Raw genomic sequence first — 17,876 nt, forward strand, 5'->3', positions numbered from 1 at the left:
GGCCTCTGGTTCACACACACACACACACACACACACACACACACACACACACACACGACTGCATCTGTTCTTCATCCATCAGGTTCCTTCTTTTCAGCACATCTCCCTTTCGCTCTCTCTCCCCCTCTCCTTCATCCCTCACTAGGTCAGATTCACGGAAATTCAGACGGACGTGTGGAGCTCAAGTGTCCCCCTCCTTCAGAACAAGGGGGAAGGTGATAAAACTCCTTCAGAACAGGTGAATGTGCTAATCAGACAGAAGTGTGTCACAGTATGATTTATTCCCCTCCATATGGAGTAGATTGAGTACAGCGGTTGAAAAGAAACACCCCCCATGCACACCATCCCCCGTTCACGCAGGCCTTCGCTGCTACCCGCGTCAAGTGGCCTCTTCACCCTGCGCTCCGGAGACGACGCCCCGCCTCATTTAATAAGGAAGCTGAAAAAGACAGAGAGAGCCCAAGGAGAGAGACAGCGAGAAATGAATAGGGTCACAGTGGAAAGAAATCAAGAGAGGGGAGAGAAAAGAGACACACAAAGAGAGGAAAAGACCGGGGAGAAAGGAATAAGACAGAGGGATGGACAGAAAGGAGGATGTGATTACAGAGTGCCGACCTGCTCGGTGTAACATTGTGAACAAATACGTTATCCCCTGTGAAAGAGGATTTGCCATTCTGATCTGAGAATGGGAACGCGTTGTTCAGAAGATTGCTGCTAACTGTTCCTTTGCTGATTAAGGGTTACTTGAAGGCATCTTTATTCTGATGAATGGAGAATTTGTATGTGTATTAAACCGCGCCCTTCATTCCTATCCTATTCCCCATGGGCCCTGGTTAAATGTAGTACACTTTGAAGGAAGGAGGATGGCATTTGGCGTAAAGCTTTAAATACAACCCGAAGCTGACAGAATCCTTCCCTGAGCTTTTCTTTGTAAGGATAAAGAATCTGACAGTTCATCTGAAGAAGTTAAAAAGAGCTCTAAACTGAGTAAAGTAGAGTTTTGACAGTAGTTTGACTGCAGTTTGGGTGCAATTTGCGTTCACTCAGGTACAAACACAACACAATGTTCTGGTTGAATAGCGGATGACGTGGTGTCATCCAGGTGGGTAATAGATGTTAGTGAGTGGATGATTTGGGGTCATCCAGGTGGGTAATAGATTTCAGTGGGTGGATGAGGTGGGCCACCCTGGTGGGTGGTAGACATTAGCAGGTGGATGACATGGTGTCATCCAGGTGGGTAATAGATGTTAGTGGGTGGATGACGTGCCCTATCGACCTGACTTTACGAGGGCCAGGAGTTACCACGGCCCTCACGCTAACGTATGTTCTGGGATTAGCATGATTGTCACGAATCTATTTGAATGGAATTTCAATCCAGTGATTGTATTGCAATTCTATGGTCCAAAACATATTGATCAAAATGTCTACAGAGAGAGCCATGAGAAAACGAGTTTAATAATGGAAATAGCAGTGTTGAAAACCAATCGGCTCCCTATTTAAAAAGAAGATGGAGAACAAGCTTTTAAAGAAAAATAATGGCGTTTTGGAACCGGTACCTGAAACTACAGCAAACAATAACAGTGCACTATTGTCAGAACAACACAAAATAGTCGTCAATGTGTAACTGTGTTTTATTTTGCCCCAATACTGTGATAAATCAGAAAATGCTTTGAACCCAAAGAATCGTAATACTACTAACAAGTTAAATGGCGTGATATTTATAGCTCACAACAATCTAAAACATTTGAGACAAGTCAGAAAACCCAATCTAAAACATCTCAGACGCGTCAGGAAAAATCCAGGCCCTAATTGTGTGAATAACATGAGTTATTCTGGGGTGTGTGTGTGTGTGTGTGTGTGTTTGTGTTCGTCTACCTGTAGGGATAACCATGGTACTTGGATCTGAAGATGGACAGCAGGAAGCTGAAGAAGAACACCACCAGGCCCAGTCCGACGAGGCATATGACTGAAACACACGCAAGATTACAAACACACAGTCACATAAGAATATTGACACACACACACCATTACAATTGCATAAATCCATATCATCACAAACACACAACGCTCGTTCCCAGACATGGTTGCCCAAATGCCTTGAAGGTCCGGTGGAACAATGAATCAAACTTGGCTTTCATTAGCCAATCAGAAAGTCGAGAAGGGAAACTCCCGGTACAATGGGCATTGGCTTAATCTTAATTAGTCTACCGATCGATCATCTCTGAAAACACCATCCCTCCGTGTCATGTGCCCCTAAGCACCAATCACTACGTTTTAACACTGTTGTGCAACGTCTCAACACTGCCCTGACTCAGGGCAAGGCAGCCACTGTTTCACTGAACCTCATTCATAGTGATTTAACAATACTACTACAGTAGCTAGCCATCTTACTGAAGGAACGTATAGTTTAAGGTTGTAGGCTGGTTAGATTAGATACGCTGGTGAGATTCGCATTTGTAATGTGAAGTGGCTGGCGCAGGCTAGACTGGAGGTAACGGACAAGGATTCATTTACATGACTCATCGTCAGAGAGGCTGCTCCATATCCCAGGGGTTAGGTTCTACACGCACACACCACATCATGACATGAATTCCTTCTACTGACGAAAGCACAACCTTATGACAAAAGTCAGCTATTTTGGCCACTTTGTAAAGAGGTTAGAGAAAAAGAAATTGCCACTTGCATCAGAACAGAAATAAAATGTACAGTTTAGGAAATACACCCTTATAACAAGTTTCTTTTTTAACCAGATATTTTTTTTTAACTCCTCAATTTTATGACCAATTTGTGATTTAAATCTCATCGCCACGAATCCCATCAGACTTGGGGCAGTCAATGTTGAGTTACAGTGGGGAGAACAAGTATTTGATACACTGACGATATTGCAGGTTTTCTGTAATCTGTAATTTTTATCATAGGCAAACTTCAACTGTGAGAGACGGAATCTAAAACAAAACTCCAGAAAATCACATTGTATGATTTTTAAATAATTAATTTGCATTTTATTGCATGACATAAGTATTTGATCACCTACCAATCTGTAAGAATTCCGGCTCTCACAGACCTGTTAGTTTTTCTTTAAAAAGCCCTCCTGTTCTCCACTCATTACCTGTATTAACTGTACCTGTTTGAACTTGTTACCTGTATAAAAGACACCTGTCCACACACTCAATCAAACAGACTCCAACCTCTCCACAATGGCCAAGACCAAAGAGCTGTGTAAGAACATCAGGGATAAAATTGTAGACCTGCACAAGGCTGGGATTGGCTACAGGACAATAGGCAAGAAGAAGGATGAGTACAACCTCAAGAACACCATCCCAAGCATGAAGCATTGAGGTGGAAACATCATTCATTGTGGATGATTTTCTGCAAAGGGGACAGGACAACTGCATTGTATTGAGGGGAGGATGGATAGGGCCATGTATCGCGAGATCTTGGCCAACAACCTCCATCCCTCAGTAAGAGCATTGAAGATGGGTCGTGGCTGGGTCTTCCAGCATGACAACGACCCAAAACACACAGCCAGGGCATCTAAGGAGGGGCTCCATAAGAAGCATCTCAAGTTCCTGGAGTGGCCTAGCCAATCTCTAGACCTGAACCCAATAGAAAATCTTTGAAGGGAGCTGAAAGTCCGTATTGCCCAGCGACAGCCCCAAAACCTGAAGGATGTTGTAATTATTAAGCTCGCCATTGTTTTCCTTCTTTTTAAAGACGTCCCGAACTCTTGTTTTTGGTAAATCTAAGGTAAACTTAAAGGCTTCTTATTTTCAGCCCTCATAAACGGCTTCCTTGAATTCAATTAAAATGTCTGGTCCTCGGGTTGACATTCCAGATGTCGACAGCAGCTGACTTCAAATGCAAACACAAAGCCTAGGATCCAGAATAGACATGAATAGCCTGCACAGATAATGTAATGGAACATGCTCAACAAAGACTCGTGGAGTTATCTGTCTCGAAGCTTTTGATGCCATGAAACAGGGAACTTGTGGTCAGTAATGTACCTTTAACCTCATAGATGTTCAGAGGCGGTGCAATTTCTATATACATTCTTATTTAGTATAAAATAGTGACCATGTAATTTCCCAAAGTTTTTAATTATGAGTACAGGTGTACTTAACCTAAAGAACTCAGAAATATTGTTGTTATATTGAGAAAATGTCCATGGTTTGGCAGTGAATGCATGTGAATTTGCCACGTCCCATGGTGTTACTCATCGAATTGTTGCATGTTTTGTAGCCCTAGTTAAAATCTTCCTCACAAAAAATATTTTCCTATCAATATTATTTATTTTTTTTGACACTTTGTGCATGTCCCTAAAATCACTTTCCTCTCCATTAGGTTGTAGTAGTTCCACATTAACCAAAAACACCCTTGCCACAATAAAATCAAATTCAAAGAGAAGACTGTTTTCTTTTGGTGGTAAAACAGCTCAAAGCTAAGTAAATACTTAAGCTTGGTTCAATCTATTTTTCAGTGTTTTATCATGCGAGTCTGAATGTCTCACTCATAAATGTCCATCCTGTCAGACTATATTATACAGAAAATGATTCACCTTTCATAATACTAAAATATACCTTTCATAACACTAATTGATAGAGAAGTTCAAATCCTGGTTAGGTATTATTCTAAATCAATATTGCTCACTCACAGAGCTATTGCTAACTTGTGCAACACCACAAGTTATCAAAATATGAAATAAATGATTAATGTCAGTATGTGTTGCTCTTTACATAATATCCTGATGTCTTAGATATATTAAGACACATTGTACATTAAATTGTTTTTATTGCTTTCCACCTTGTTAAGTTATAATCCACCCTGTTAGATTGCTATATTCAAATCATAATTTAACAAAACTATAACATTTTGTACATATTTTTGCCGCCAAACAAATAGATTTTTTTTACAAATTCTATTGTCATTCGCCTTTATTAAGAACATAAATAAAGGGTTGGTTCTGAAAATAAAACATTTTACTCAATAATTATAATAATTTTAATGTGATAGAATAAGGGACATTTGATGTCTGAAAATGAATAAATACACATACTAATTTACGTCCCTAACAGCCTGGAAATATGTCATGGTCTCGTGTGAACAATACGCCTACCTCTATTATGATTTAATTGCCTGAGTTTGAACAATATGTTTTTCTGACCATAAACAAGACCTTTCCCTGATAGCATCTAAGAACCATTTAAAATATTGAAATAAAAACACAAGAATTTTGAGGCGCAAATGGCACCACATAGTAAAGAAGAAAAACAGACTGAAATACTGTAAAAGGCCTTTTAGCATATGCCTGATGTTTACAGAAGGCATTGTTGAGAGTCACAACTCACCCATCAGCTCTTTGACATTTTCCATGGGTGCCGCTCAATTGCAGACTTTATAGAAATGATGTAGCTAAATTATGCTCTGTTTTAAAAAAAGGAGTTTATTCATTTCTGTACTGACAGGAGATGGCCAGATAATGCAATAGCTTTACATAATATAATAAATACAGTACTTTCATTTATTATACAGTATTATTTTAAATTTATTTTAACCACACACTTATTTATGAGCTACACTTATGAACTACAGTGCCCGATACAGCAATAGCATAACTCTTGCTGCATAATGCATTAAGCTCCATTGTGAAACGTCATTAAACTTTGGCTGTCTTTAACGTATTGCACTGCAATTTAAAACAATAATAAACTATGGCTGTCTATAATGTATAGCACAGCGCTGTAAAACAATGTTAATCTATGGCTGTCTATAACGTATAGCACAGCGCTGTAAAACAATGTTAATCTATGGCTGTCTATAATGTATAGCACAGTGCTGTAAAACAATGTTAATCTATGGCTGTCTATAATGTATAGCACAGTGCTGTAAAACAATGTTAATCAATGGCTGTCTATAACGTATAGCACAGTGCTGTAAAACAATGTTAATCTATGGCTGTCTATAACGTATAGCACAGTGCTGTAAAACAATGTTAATCTATGGCTGTCTATAGCATGTTGTGATGCAGTGTAACATCGAAGTCTAATCCATCATTCACGGATATGTTGCCATGGGTCTCGCTGGGCCCATAGCAACATAACAAAATTAGGTGGATAACAAGCAACCTTTTAAAGGTCACGTCCCTCGCCCAGTTTTACCTAAAGTCAAGAAATTCTGTACATAGGTCCCTCTCCTCAAGGGGTATATGTTTGCCTCTGAGGCCCAGAAGATTCACCATGATGAATCTTGCCTTCACTTAAACTGCTCTTCATCTCACATCGAATTACCACTCTGCACGATAGTTGATATGTAGCAGTTAAAGACTAAATTCTCAACACCATATTTTGTTTTTCAGATTAGAACCTAAACAACATGCTCACTCTTAACCATTTAACACTCTCGTTGGTGGGATTTAGGATCTTATGTAGACTACAATATCCAAAGACTAAACTACCTGGAATCTTCACGGATGCCTCTGACATGTGAGATAGATTTTGAGCTGAGAAGGGCTCACTAACTGGAACCTTTGGTACTTATTGGATGTCCTTCAGGTTCCTATAGACCCGGACATCATTGATAATCCTAGGAATTTCAGTCTCATTAATTTGTTTAAATCACATTTCGGCAAATTGCTTTAGATGTTGAGAAAGACTAAATAATAGCTAAGACACTAAGCAAACGGCCTACATTAAGAAATATTCTGAGTTTTTACTTTAAAAAAAACATTTGACACATTCCTATTTTTATTGAAAATATCTATTTTCAGTAGTTTCAGGAAAGTGGTGAAAAACCGACAGCATTTTCAAAAAATTGCAGCATGAATCATGAACCCAAGGACAGCAGATAGTAATTGCTAAGTAATTAGTAATTGCATTTCAAATTCTAATATGTTCATTTTTGGTTTGAGACCCAATGCCTGAGCTGTAGAGTGACTGGGAGGGGCAAGGGTAGGGCTATGAGTGTAGGGGCGGGACTTCTGTCTCTGGCCAAAGTGGTCGCATTATACGACCCTGTACTTGACCAATTTATTTATTTTTATTTATTTTTATCGATCGTACTAGTGTGAACTTAAAGCAAAAATATATGTATATGTATTATGTTTTTAGCGTTTGGTCAAATGGTAATGTGGATCATTCTTGTCCTGGTATCACAGTATCTACTTGTGCCTGTAAGAATGCGATCCGAAAGGCTGCCTCTCCGCACTGCAGGCTTTCAGAGGCAGGACAGAGCCAGCCGACCGAGCGGGTAGACACAGCTCACATCAAAATTCTATCCCACCTAAGGGGAGATGCCATTTACAAAGTTCAAATCGGAGATTGTTCTACCAAAAAAAACAGGCTCCCTCTCCATCCACCATATGATAAAGACACAGCGCGCTCACAGACTATTGGTTTCAAAGAGGACACTATATATATATATATATATATATATATATATATATATATATATATATATATATATATATATATATAAAAGAATCAAAACCGCAGACCGAGATGACTCGTCTCTATACGTATCATTCATCACAGATGGTGACCCAGACATCTCCATGAGAAAATGTGAGATGAGTCAGGCTTCATCCATGCCACGATAGTGGACCCTGCCCGGCCGCCCGTATTTCAGGATCTGTCTGAGACACGGGCGTAGTTGCACGGCCTGTAAATTCCAACCCCCCCACCCCCCACCTCCCCCTTTCTTGCCATAGTAGGCGGCGGAGATGAAGGAAGCGTTTAAGATGACAGCTCGTCTCCGATCCACGGCGGTACGGATGATGTCTGATGGCGAAGATGCTGGGAGGGGTCCAATCAGCCTGCCCCCGCTCACACACAATATGTGTCACTAATGCACTCGAGTGAATTGTTCCTCCAAGTTCCCCAGGGTGAGACGGAGACAGCCGTTTCCCTTGAATTTAATTTATTTATGGTATTGACTGTCCGCACCTGGATCCGCCGGTCTAAAATAAACCTGCTTGACAACCAGACTCTCCTCTTAACATCTTTTCTGATGGCACAAATCTCCGCCCAGTGCAGACACCGTGGATAGAGAATGCATTAGGAATACAGAGTGTTCTGGATTTGGTCATTGGAAAAAACGATACTGAGATGTCACGCTTGGTTATAACTTCTACATTGGCACACGTCGACCGAGGATCAAAATGGTATTCTCACATCTCCGTGACACCTTGCCAATGTGCATCTAATCTCTACAGTACATATTCCCAACTCAATCTCATGAGTCAGAAAATGTGTGCGCACGCCGAGATTGAGGTGGCACAGCCGGATGTCAGCTATCGTGCCGCTAACCAACATAACTTTCCAGCCCGGAGGTTAGAGAGCCAAACCGGAGTTATACTGAATTCGACATAGCAGGTTGTGCGGGTGTCATATTCTGCAAATACGTTTTTTTAATAAGAAATATGTCTGACCCATAGACATTTACATGTCCTTTCACCGTGTTTACAGAACGTCCTGTATCCAGTCTGGTACTGAGGCTAAAGAATTGATCCACATCACCGGGGGAAAGATGAGAACAGAGACACCTTCATTAAAATTCACCATTATATTATCCTGTAGATTGAAGGGAGTTTCCTGTACATAATCTTGGTTCTCTTTATCTTTACACCTGTGGTAAATTTTGCATGTGATCTGGGATGTCCAACTCAATTCCTTGGGTTTTGTCTACAAATTTGTTTCCACTTAAGACCTAGACTGCCATGAGAGAGGAGCTCCTAAATAATCAAGCATTTAGGGGGAGGCAGGAAAAATGACATAGTTCCTGCCACCCATAAAACTTGCCATTGAGCTCAGGTAGTGACACACTGGTCTATACCAGGAATAGGCAACCCTGCTCTCGGACAGCCACACTTCAACATTATTAAAAATTCAACACACCTGTCAAATGTTTTTGAAATGTTCAGGAGGTTAAAATAAAAAATGCACATGGCCTACTCTTAATCTATGTAAGCAGAGAGCATTCAAGAAGAATGTGAAGGTGATGGAGATGTATAAGCTCTAGTAAAGCATGTTGACTAACCAATGTTGACTAGCCAAACAGAGCATTTGAGAAGAATGTGAAGGTGATGGAGATGTTTAAGCTCTAGTAAAGCATGTTGACTAGCCAAACAAAGCATTCAAGATGAATGTGAAGGTGATGGAGATGTATAAGCTCTAGTAAAGCATGTTGACTAGCCAATGTACAACAACATGCATTTGATTAGCCAGGAGATTTGTGAGCAAACTAAAGCTAGAGTTTGGAATGTGCTAAACATTGTTAGCGGACCTTTTACAGTTGACCGCCGTCTGGCCATGTGAGGATACTGGTGTATTGCTATTGGAAGCTTGGAGACTCTGTTTCCAGTAAAATCCACTTATACTAGTACATCTGAACAATAACCTAATCATTACTCCATTTGATTAATTAGAAACCTTTACACAAATAGCTTTGCCCTTGCAGACAGATTTCTGGCCGATAGTAATCCTCTCACTTTGCTTCTCGCTCTTTTTTTGGAGCTAGGCTTATGTGAAACATTGCCTTCCGCTGGCAGCATTAACTCGCAATAATCATTAGCACGATTAAAAGAAAACGTATTATATATTATTCATGTATTTGTCTACAGTTGAAGACATTTTAATATAGTTTGTTTTCCAAATGTTTTATTTTCAGTTTAGTTTTAGCATACTAAAATAAAATTTGCCACACATATGCTAATAAAGTGTATGCTAATCAGGGGATTTGTATTCTTACAGTTAAAACCACGCCAATGACAAAAGTTGAGAATGGTTCCCTCCCTTCCTCTGTTTGCCATATTTACCAACTAATGTACTGTGCTCTCTCTCTTGTATAATTTCCCAGAGATCCTAATCGTGGTAATTGTAAAAGGTTTGTGGTTGTGGGTATTAGTTAACCACTGAGATTCTTCAATTGGCCTGTACTTAGCTCTGAGCAGACGCCCGGGCTGAGAGCAACTAATGCCCATGTCAAATTGTCATATAAGCACTGAAATGTAAGCTCTTCGTAATCATCACTAGGCTTATATTCTGATTATGTTTACAAGCCACTGCTTTTTATAATTATATATGTATAATATAAATTATATAATCATGGGTTCCTATGAGGATTAGTCACCATGAGTTTGTCCTAAATGGATCTCTTCTCCCTAGGTAGTGGACCCTTTTCGACCGGGGCCCAAAGGACCCCGAAAGCAGGCCACTATGTTGGGAACAGGTTGCCATTTAGAAGACAGCCTACTGAATGAGAAGAGAGAATTAAAAACCGACATGCTGTGTGAGTCTAATGCAATGTGTTTGATACGTGTTTCTGCTGGCTCCCGTTACAATTAATAGCCTGGCAATTACAGACGGAATAACATAAAAGGCTTGTAGTTGGAGAAGTATTACCGATGTGTACCGCATGTTTCCTACATGTGCCGCGCGTCCGTCGGCGCACACTCCACACCCACGTGCGACCAACATCAGTGTGGACGGCTTGACGCTGTGTCGCATTTCAATTACCGCTCTCTTCAAGCTAATTGATTTCAACTGTGTGTGTGGCTGTGAGAGGTCTCGGTTACATTCCGCCACAGTTGCCTTCTGACGGTCGGTACGAAATGTTTGCATTAGGCCGCGGCCCACGGCCCATCAGCGTCGCACGCGGGGGAGCCAGCGACGCACGCGGGGGAGTCAGCGCGGGGGTCAGGGTTCACCGCCGCTGTGTTAATTAAATGAACGGCAGAGCCTCCTCCTCTGCCTGGCTGCGGTGACACTTCTGGAAAATATCCATCATGCACATTAGAATAATGACATTAATGTCATGTCATTATGCATGCAGCTTCTGGATTCCACTTAGGTGTGTTGTGTTTGTGTGTGTGGTCTACTTCCATGTGGATGTGTGGTGATCTGATGTACCTGCAAAGATAGTAAAGCGTAGAAGAATCGGTCCCCGCAATGTATTTGGGCTGGTCTGCACTATGGACCTTAGATTCACGGTCAAATGTAAAATTGGCATAGTGTTATGACTGGTCACCCCTCTGAGCCTGGGTCCTCTCTAGGTTTCTTCCTAAAATTCGACCTTAGGGAGTTTTTCCTAGCCACCGAAATTCAACACTACTGTTGTTTGCTCCTTGGGGTTTAGGGCCGGGTGTCTCTGTAAGGCACTTTGTGACAACTGCTGTTGTAAAAAGGGCTTTATAAATACATTTGATTTGATGTTATGATTGTGGTTAAATGTAGTTTTAGACAGTAAGGCTAAGTTAATTTGAGGGATAGAGGTTATGGAGGAAAGTTTTATGGTTAGGTTTAGGACTAAGGAATAGGGAACATGCATTTATGGATTAGGTTTCGGTATCAGCTCCACACAAGGATAGATAAACGCATGTGTCTGTGTAAATATGAGCTAGGGCTGAGGAATGGCAATATTATGGAGATAGAATTTCTTGTAAATTATAGCAAAAGTGCAAACTTCCGCTGAAGTTTAGACAACACACACGAAACGCCCTGAAGCCTCAGCAGGGTGGTGCGCCGAGGCATTGACATGCCAGGCTCGTGGGTGTAGCTGTCAGGTAAACCCAGCGACATGCAGGCGTAGGCTATGTGCATGTATTCATCTCAAACGAATATACTTGCCAACTACATTTGGACCATCGAATGGCCTAGCTGTGGTTTTGTTTATAATGCCATACTGATTCTTGTGTGTAGAGCACCTGTGTGGTTGAGTGATTTAAAATACGGAGATATTTAAACAGTAAGGCACAAGGGTTTGTAATGTGTGCAACACATACCACGGTCCAAGCTGTTCTTAGGCACTCGGCAAGATATCGGCATAACAGCTATATATGGTCTGACAAACCACCGCTCCAGGCCTTTCATTAACTTACTACCTGTTGACACTGTGATAAGTTCTAACTTGACACATACATCTGTCCCATACTATTGTATATATTTGATATAACCTCTATATACTCTGTTCATCCTCAGGACCTCTGTGAATAGGCCATCCACTGTAATATTGTCTGCACCGCAAATAAAGTATTAAAGTAATTCTTTGCCTCTGTCAATTTTGTTTGCACCCCTTATCGCTTCATATGAAATGAAAAGACTTGGAGTACACAAGTAATTGTCAGGTGTTTGTCCATCCATGTTCGCTTAACATATTGAACAGCTTGAACTAATGTCAGAAAAGTGTATGATACGCTGGGGTTTCTAATAAAACATTTGAGCTTTGTCTCGGTTATATTGTAGAAATGCAGCTGTTTTAAATACACATTTCAGGCTCACTCTACCTATGATGTACATTATGATAACATATGGTTAATAAATCCACACTCCTGGCAGAATAATGGCTGAAATGAGCTAAAACTGTTATTACCATATTAAATATGCTGATGCCATAGTTTAATCAAGAAATCAAAGGTAAGAGGAAGGCAATAATGTGTACATTCTTCCTTTATTGTCTCCAGACATTATCTTCCTGGCTACTTCTGAAGATATCTTGGTGCCTTTTACTTTCCATGTGTGCTACGGGGGTATTACTTAAACAATAATATGTTCCACTAAGGCACCAAATGAGTAGTGTGCACACACATACATAAACACACACAGGGAAGTCCTACCCCACCCGGGAAGGCCTTTACCCAACTAAGGTGAATCTGTGGAGAACTTATCCTAGCCTAAGGTAGATAGTGCTCGAAAGGTGCAGAAACATCTGTAGAGAAACATCCGTATATTTCAATCTAAAAACAATGGCCCTGCAATTCCCCAAAAAATTTGTCAAAGACAGTGTAAACAGCCATACAGAATGCTGGAAGTCCGGTCAATGTATTACCACTTACAGGACCTCCAGCACAGAACCCCCAGAAACGCGCTCGGGCAGCCAAACTGGGAGGCACTGATTTTCCTCACCACTTAGATACTCCATATTCATCTCAACAGGCTGTCAGTACACGTCTTTCAAGCCGCCTCTCTCCTGTCTACGCAACGTCGGCCATTAATATTCCCAAACAATTTTCCTCTTCAACCGTCTCAGCGCTTTTGTTTGTAAAAGCAGCCTGCCATTGCCAGTCTCGAACGACCCGTTTTATAATTATCGCTAGAGCAGCAGCCCGAGATCCACAGCATACCATCTCATCCGTTAAATTGCGTGTGTGATACGTATGGCTGCCACTGGAGCAGGCTCACTTCATGTCTTCATCGACGATGTAACGGCGGATGGCAGCATCGGAATGAATTCCATCTCAATAGTGGACTCAGTCCCCCCCACCTGCTGTGAGCAGATAGACAGGTGTGCACGGATGCGCACACACACAGGCAGAGACGCACTCTGGGTGGCTGGTACTGTCAAGTGATTGAGTTGTAAGAGACAGAAGTAAAGACTAATTGATTTGACACCGGGAGTCCTAATCCATCTACAGCAAGCTCCGGGGCATTCATTCATCCCTGGGCGTGTGTGTGTTAAGAAGAGGGGGCTCTTTGCCTTTTGGATGGCAAACACACGCGTGTGCATGTGTTCGCACGTGCACGTGTACATGCACGCTTTGGCCTAAGTGCGTTTGTTTTGAAGGAGTAGATGCTGTGAGGCGATGACACACGATATGCGTTTCTGTTCATGCATATGTAAACATATGTGCGACGGGGGATGTCCTCTATGTTCTGGAATACAGATGGCAATTCTTAACGATACAGTCTGGGACTTTTGCCATTACCAAAATCATAAAATAAAACTCTAATTTCGGGCTAGATGTGTAAGATGTTGTTTATATGCGCAGAATCTATTTGTAGAATCAATACAATACCTGTTAACCATGAAATTCCAAGTTTGAAAGAGCGTCGCATTGATGACATGGGTCACAAATCAGAAAATGCATGACTTAGTACACGATTTTTGGAGAGCCTTTTTGGCTTGACCGCGGCACTTTTACAACCAGTGGCCAGAAATCTCGGACTGCATCTTTAACAGACCGGCAGCATTTAGAAGAGAAAGACGCATTTGTAAGAGTATTGTGTGACTTGTATTTCACTGGGCTTAACTACAATTCAACCAATATTCCAACAAGACACTTTAAAGAACTGTAGGTGGCAAATGTGGCAAAACACTATTGGATCGAATTGCTAGTGCCTGTCAAACAGTTTTTCACTATTGGTAAAAAGCCAACCAACAGGCACTTCAATTCCTGTATAAGCCCTTCGCTATTGTATATTGCCCTTTAGCCTACAATAAACCATTGAGTTGTGTTGACATTAATGTAAACCTGTTGACAAACTATAACAAAAAAATTAAATATAACCATTGAATATGGTCTGATATTCAGCATTCAGTGTTTAAACCGTCCTGTTAATAATTATCCATTTAGGCCAAACAGGGCAGCAAAACATATTACTTCTGCATGAAAGATAAAATCTCCAAAACACACAGAATAAATATAAAGGAAACCAACATCACTTTTAATAAACGTTTCCAGGTTCTTATGCTCATTTGCACCTGGACATCGCATCCACTAAAGGCTGTGGGGTCAAACTGAAAGGGACTGAAAGGTTGACCTGATGAATATGTCCCTGACGGATGACTACCCTGCGCACATTTAATAAACACAGCACATTTAATCGCTACGCACATTGAAGAAAACATGTCTGTATGAACACATGGGAAAATATGAACATGGCAAACAATTGAAGGGGAATTAAATGTGCATTTGCTAGAATCCAATACGGAAAAATTAATTAGCGCGCTTGGAAAACACAAACAAGCCAAACCTTTTAGGGGAATTAAGTAAATGTGCATTGGCTGGAATACATAGTTAAAATCATTTACTTACAACCAACTAATTCACTTGTACCTGTCTGCATCCATGCTTGCGTTATTGCGTAAGCCTGGCACCGCTTGTGTTTTTCGCTCTTTTATTTGAACAGCGGTAAACAAAACCCTCACGTGTTTGTGGTTTTGACTCATTTGAAAAGTATTAAGATTCGTAGGAAATTCCTTGGGCCACAGGAACTGGTTTAAACCAACAACAAATAATTTCCCACAACACCCTCCCACGTGTCATGTCACTGGTACACCCAAGTTCTCACCCAAGTGGCTGGCTCAGGCTTGACTGCGATATTTGCTAGTATAATCAAACGTCAGGAATTCAGGTCCGTTAGGAGTTACGCCCCACAGAAAATCAAAAGATGACAAACACATTTCTCATTAAGATCAATACTATGGAAGGATACAGACTCTTACATTAAACCAGCATTTAACGGTTGTTGAACCAGGCATTAATTTGCCATAAGGCAAAACACATATTCGCCATATGTGCGAATATGTGTTTTGCCATATGGGCTAATTTGTGCTGGGAGCCACGGCGGTGGCTAACTGAAGTTGTGTAGAATTATAATATTATGATACCGCTCTTGGAACAAATCTGACTCCATGTTAATTACCTAAGCGATTACATACTGTTGTCCATAAGGTTATATTCCACAGGTGTTTATCAGCTTGTGAGTCTTCGTGTCACTATGGCTACTATAATCACATGTTTCTACTATTATTAGTAGGCTTTCAGGGGACCAGGGTATAGCAGCAACTAGTAATGGACATTATTTGTAAAGTGCCGGCTCTGGTGTCGCTGTTCACCTAAAGGCAAGGTCAAGAATCATTTCCAACGAGTACATTCAAAGCGCCTGCACATAGACAGTTTGCTTTAACGCATCTCAATTTAAAACATGGCAAGATGACCTGCTTTCGGGCCAACAAGACAGGAACTTGTCCCCTAACTCGATTTAGCTTACTTTGCACTTTTATCAAAGGTAAAACTAAAAGGCAGGAAATACATTACACCCGATACTAATCTAATTCCCAAACAACAGGCTACAGGAGTTGTCCCATCTGATAAACAAATTCAATCCAGTCATTCTATTACATCAACCAGGATAGAGACAATGTAATAAAACATATTGAAAGCGCAATCTAATGAAATCAAACAGGGCAGCTGAATCCACACAATAGCATTCATTTCAGTTAATTTAACTTTTATCACTTCATCACACCTATCCTGGAGTCAATACAGCAGTAGTCGTGCGGGGAATGTTTTGGCCAAAATAGCACGGCTAAAAGCTGTTCATTGAGACAATGCTACCAACACAATTAGAAAACTAAAAAGTAACATTACATAATACCCTCCAACACACCACGGCGTTTAGCCAATCAGAATTCAGGATTGGAACATCAAGTTATTCAAATGAAAAAAAACAATGATTATGTCCGGCCAAGTTTGCTTGATGTAGGTTACTTTACCAAGGTCATCATAATGGGCAATCAATTTACTACATCCCTTCCTTTTAAGAAATTCACTACACCCCATCCCTTATAATACATTCAGAAAAAGCTGTTGGCAAGCATCTGACAATCTGTAAACACGGAGCGCCTCCAGCCTATGTTGTGAATGGGTCCTCTGTATGGGGCACTACTGTATGTCCTTCCTTCAAAATGCTGGTTGATTGTAGCCTTGAAGATCCATTTTGACCCGTCAACCCTTGAAACCAACATTGTGGTGCCCGTTCTCTCCCGTACGTTCTTTAAATGACGCCCATGCCTTCCAGCTCGTTCAACCCCGTCAACTTTTTGGTTCAGTGCGTCCGCCCAGCTTTTGGGAATGCCGGTTTTCGAATCCGGCGTGAGTTGCGCAACGCTGTCCTCACAACAGCATTGACAGATCCTACTGTTGTTTCAGCTGATGCCTGCGGTCACGTTTTCGGACAGGGTGGTCTTACCTCTCCGCGCGCTTCCGATCCCTGTGGTGGGCCACGCACCTGCACACTCCCCGGAGGTTGTTGACCAGAGAACTCGCTCTCCTCTTGTTTTGCATTAACATGCTGCGATTGGCTGGATAATGTTCTCCCACTCTTCTATACACTCAGCCCTGCTGGTGACATTTTGTTTGTTTGAAATTGCGCACCACACCTGGAGGCGGTTCTAAGTTTTCCTTCAAACTAAAGTGTGCTGCTAGATGCGTCTCAGTTACCTTGACAGTCTCACAAGCACAGTGACACCTAAAGATCAGACAGCAATTTTTGCTGTATTTCTATTTTAAGTGCACTGACAAACTGGTCACGGAGTGCCTCATTTAGATGATTTACGTATTCAGGGAGAAGACGGGAGACTTAGCGCCACTATGTAATCAGTTCCTGACTCGACCGCCGAGTAGGATTCTTTCTGTGGAAAAACAATCTTTGTGCAATGACGTAGTTTCGGTTGGTAGTTATTAACCCCCCTCAAGTTGACTGTCTCGCAAGCTAGACGGTGTGAACTCATCTACATAGGTCCAACCACTCTGCAGCAAACTGTTAAATGATCCACCTTAAAGCAGCTTCTTAGCTAGCTTACTTTAAAACTAAATTGCAGGTGTCTAAGTAAAGCACTTTAAATGAACAGGCTAGCTGTACCTCACTTAGGAAAAACGCTGTCTTTAAATCCTCGTTGGCACAGTACTCCTAGATAAAAACTGAAAGACCAGACAAGTTTGGACAAGTTTGCTGGATGCTGGTTACATGACCAATGTGACTGTCAAGTGTGCCATGTAGAGAGATGATCCAGATAACCGTCTGCTAGGCCCATGCACTTCCTGTGCAATAAGGTGACCATCTCTCCCGTTGGATTTTTTACCATGCTATTAAAGAGTAATTAGCAACAGCCTCATGTGTGGATTTTTTTTTAACAGTAGTTCGCGACAGACTCATTTGCTTCAGGCTAGTGATCATGGAATTGGCGGAGACCTTCGTCAGGCTGGGGTTAACTGGCTCTGATCGAGGCTCCATTAGCTTTTCATTTCACCCGGCAGATACAGAGGTTTTCATTTGGTGTGTGTGTGTATGTGTGTGTGTGTGTGTGTATGTTTTTACTGCAAT

General features: G+C 41.3%; 1 protein-coding gene across 2 annotated transcripts in view; it reads right to left on the bottom strand.

Annotated features, from left to right (window-relative positions):
* Nucleotides 1-261: 261 nt before the first annotated feature.
* tusc3 (tumor suppressor candidate 3) overlaps nucleotides 262-17,876 on the bottom strand; it is an 88,809-nt gene continuing 71,194 nt past the window's right edge. For both annotated transcript variants that reach the window (XM_020043611.2, XM_010888452.4), the window contains 2 exons: nucleotides 1,876-1,966; nucleotides 262-439 (listed from right to left, as the gene is read on the bottom strand). In XM_020043611.2, the coding sequence (XP_019899170.2) occupies nucleotides 393-439; nucleotides 1,876-1,966 (138 nt within the window). In that variant the 3' untranslated portion in view covers nucleotides 262-392. The remainder of the gene's footprint in view (nucleotides 440-1,875; nucleotides 1,967-17,876) is intronic.

Source organism: Esox lucius, chromosome 25 (genome assembly GCF_011004845.1).
Source record: "Esox lucius isolate fEsoLuc1 chromosome 25, fEsoLuc1.pri, whole genome shotgun sequence".
Lineage (NCBI taxonomy): Eukaryota > Metazoa > Chordata > Actinopteri > Esociformes > Esocidae > Esox > Esox lucius.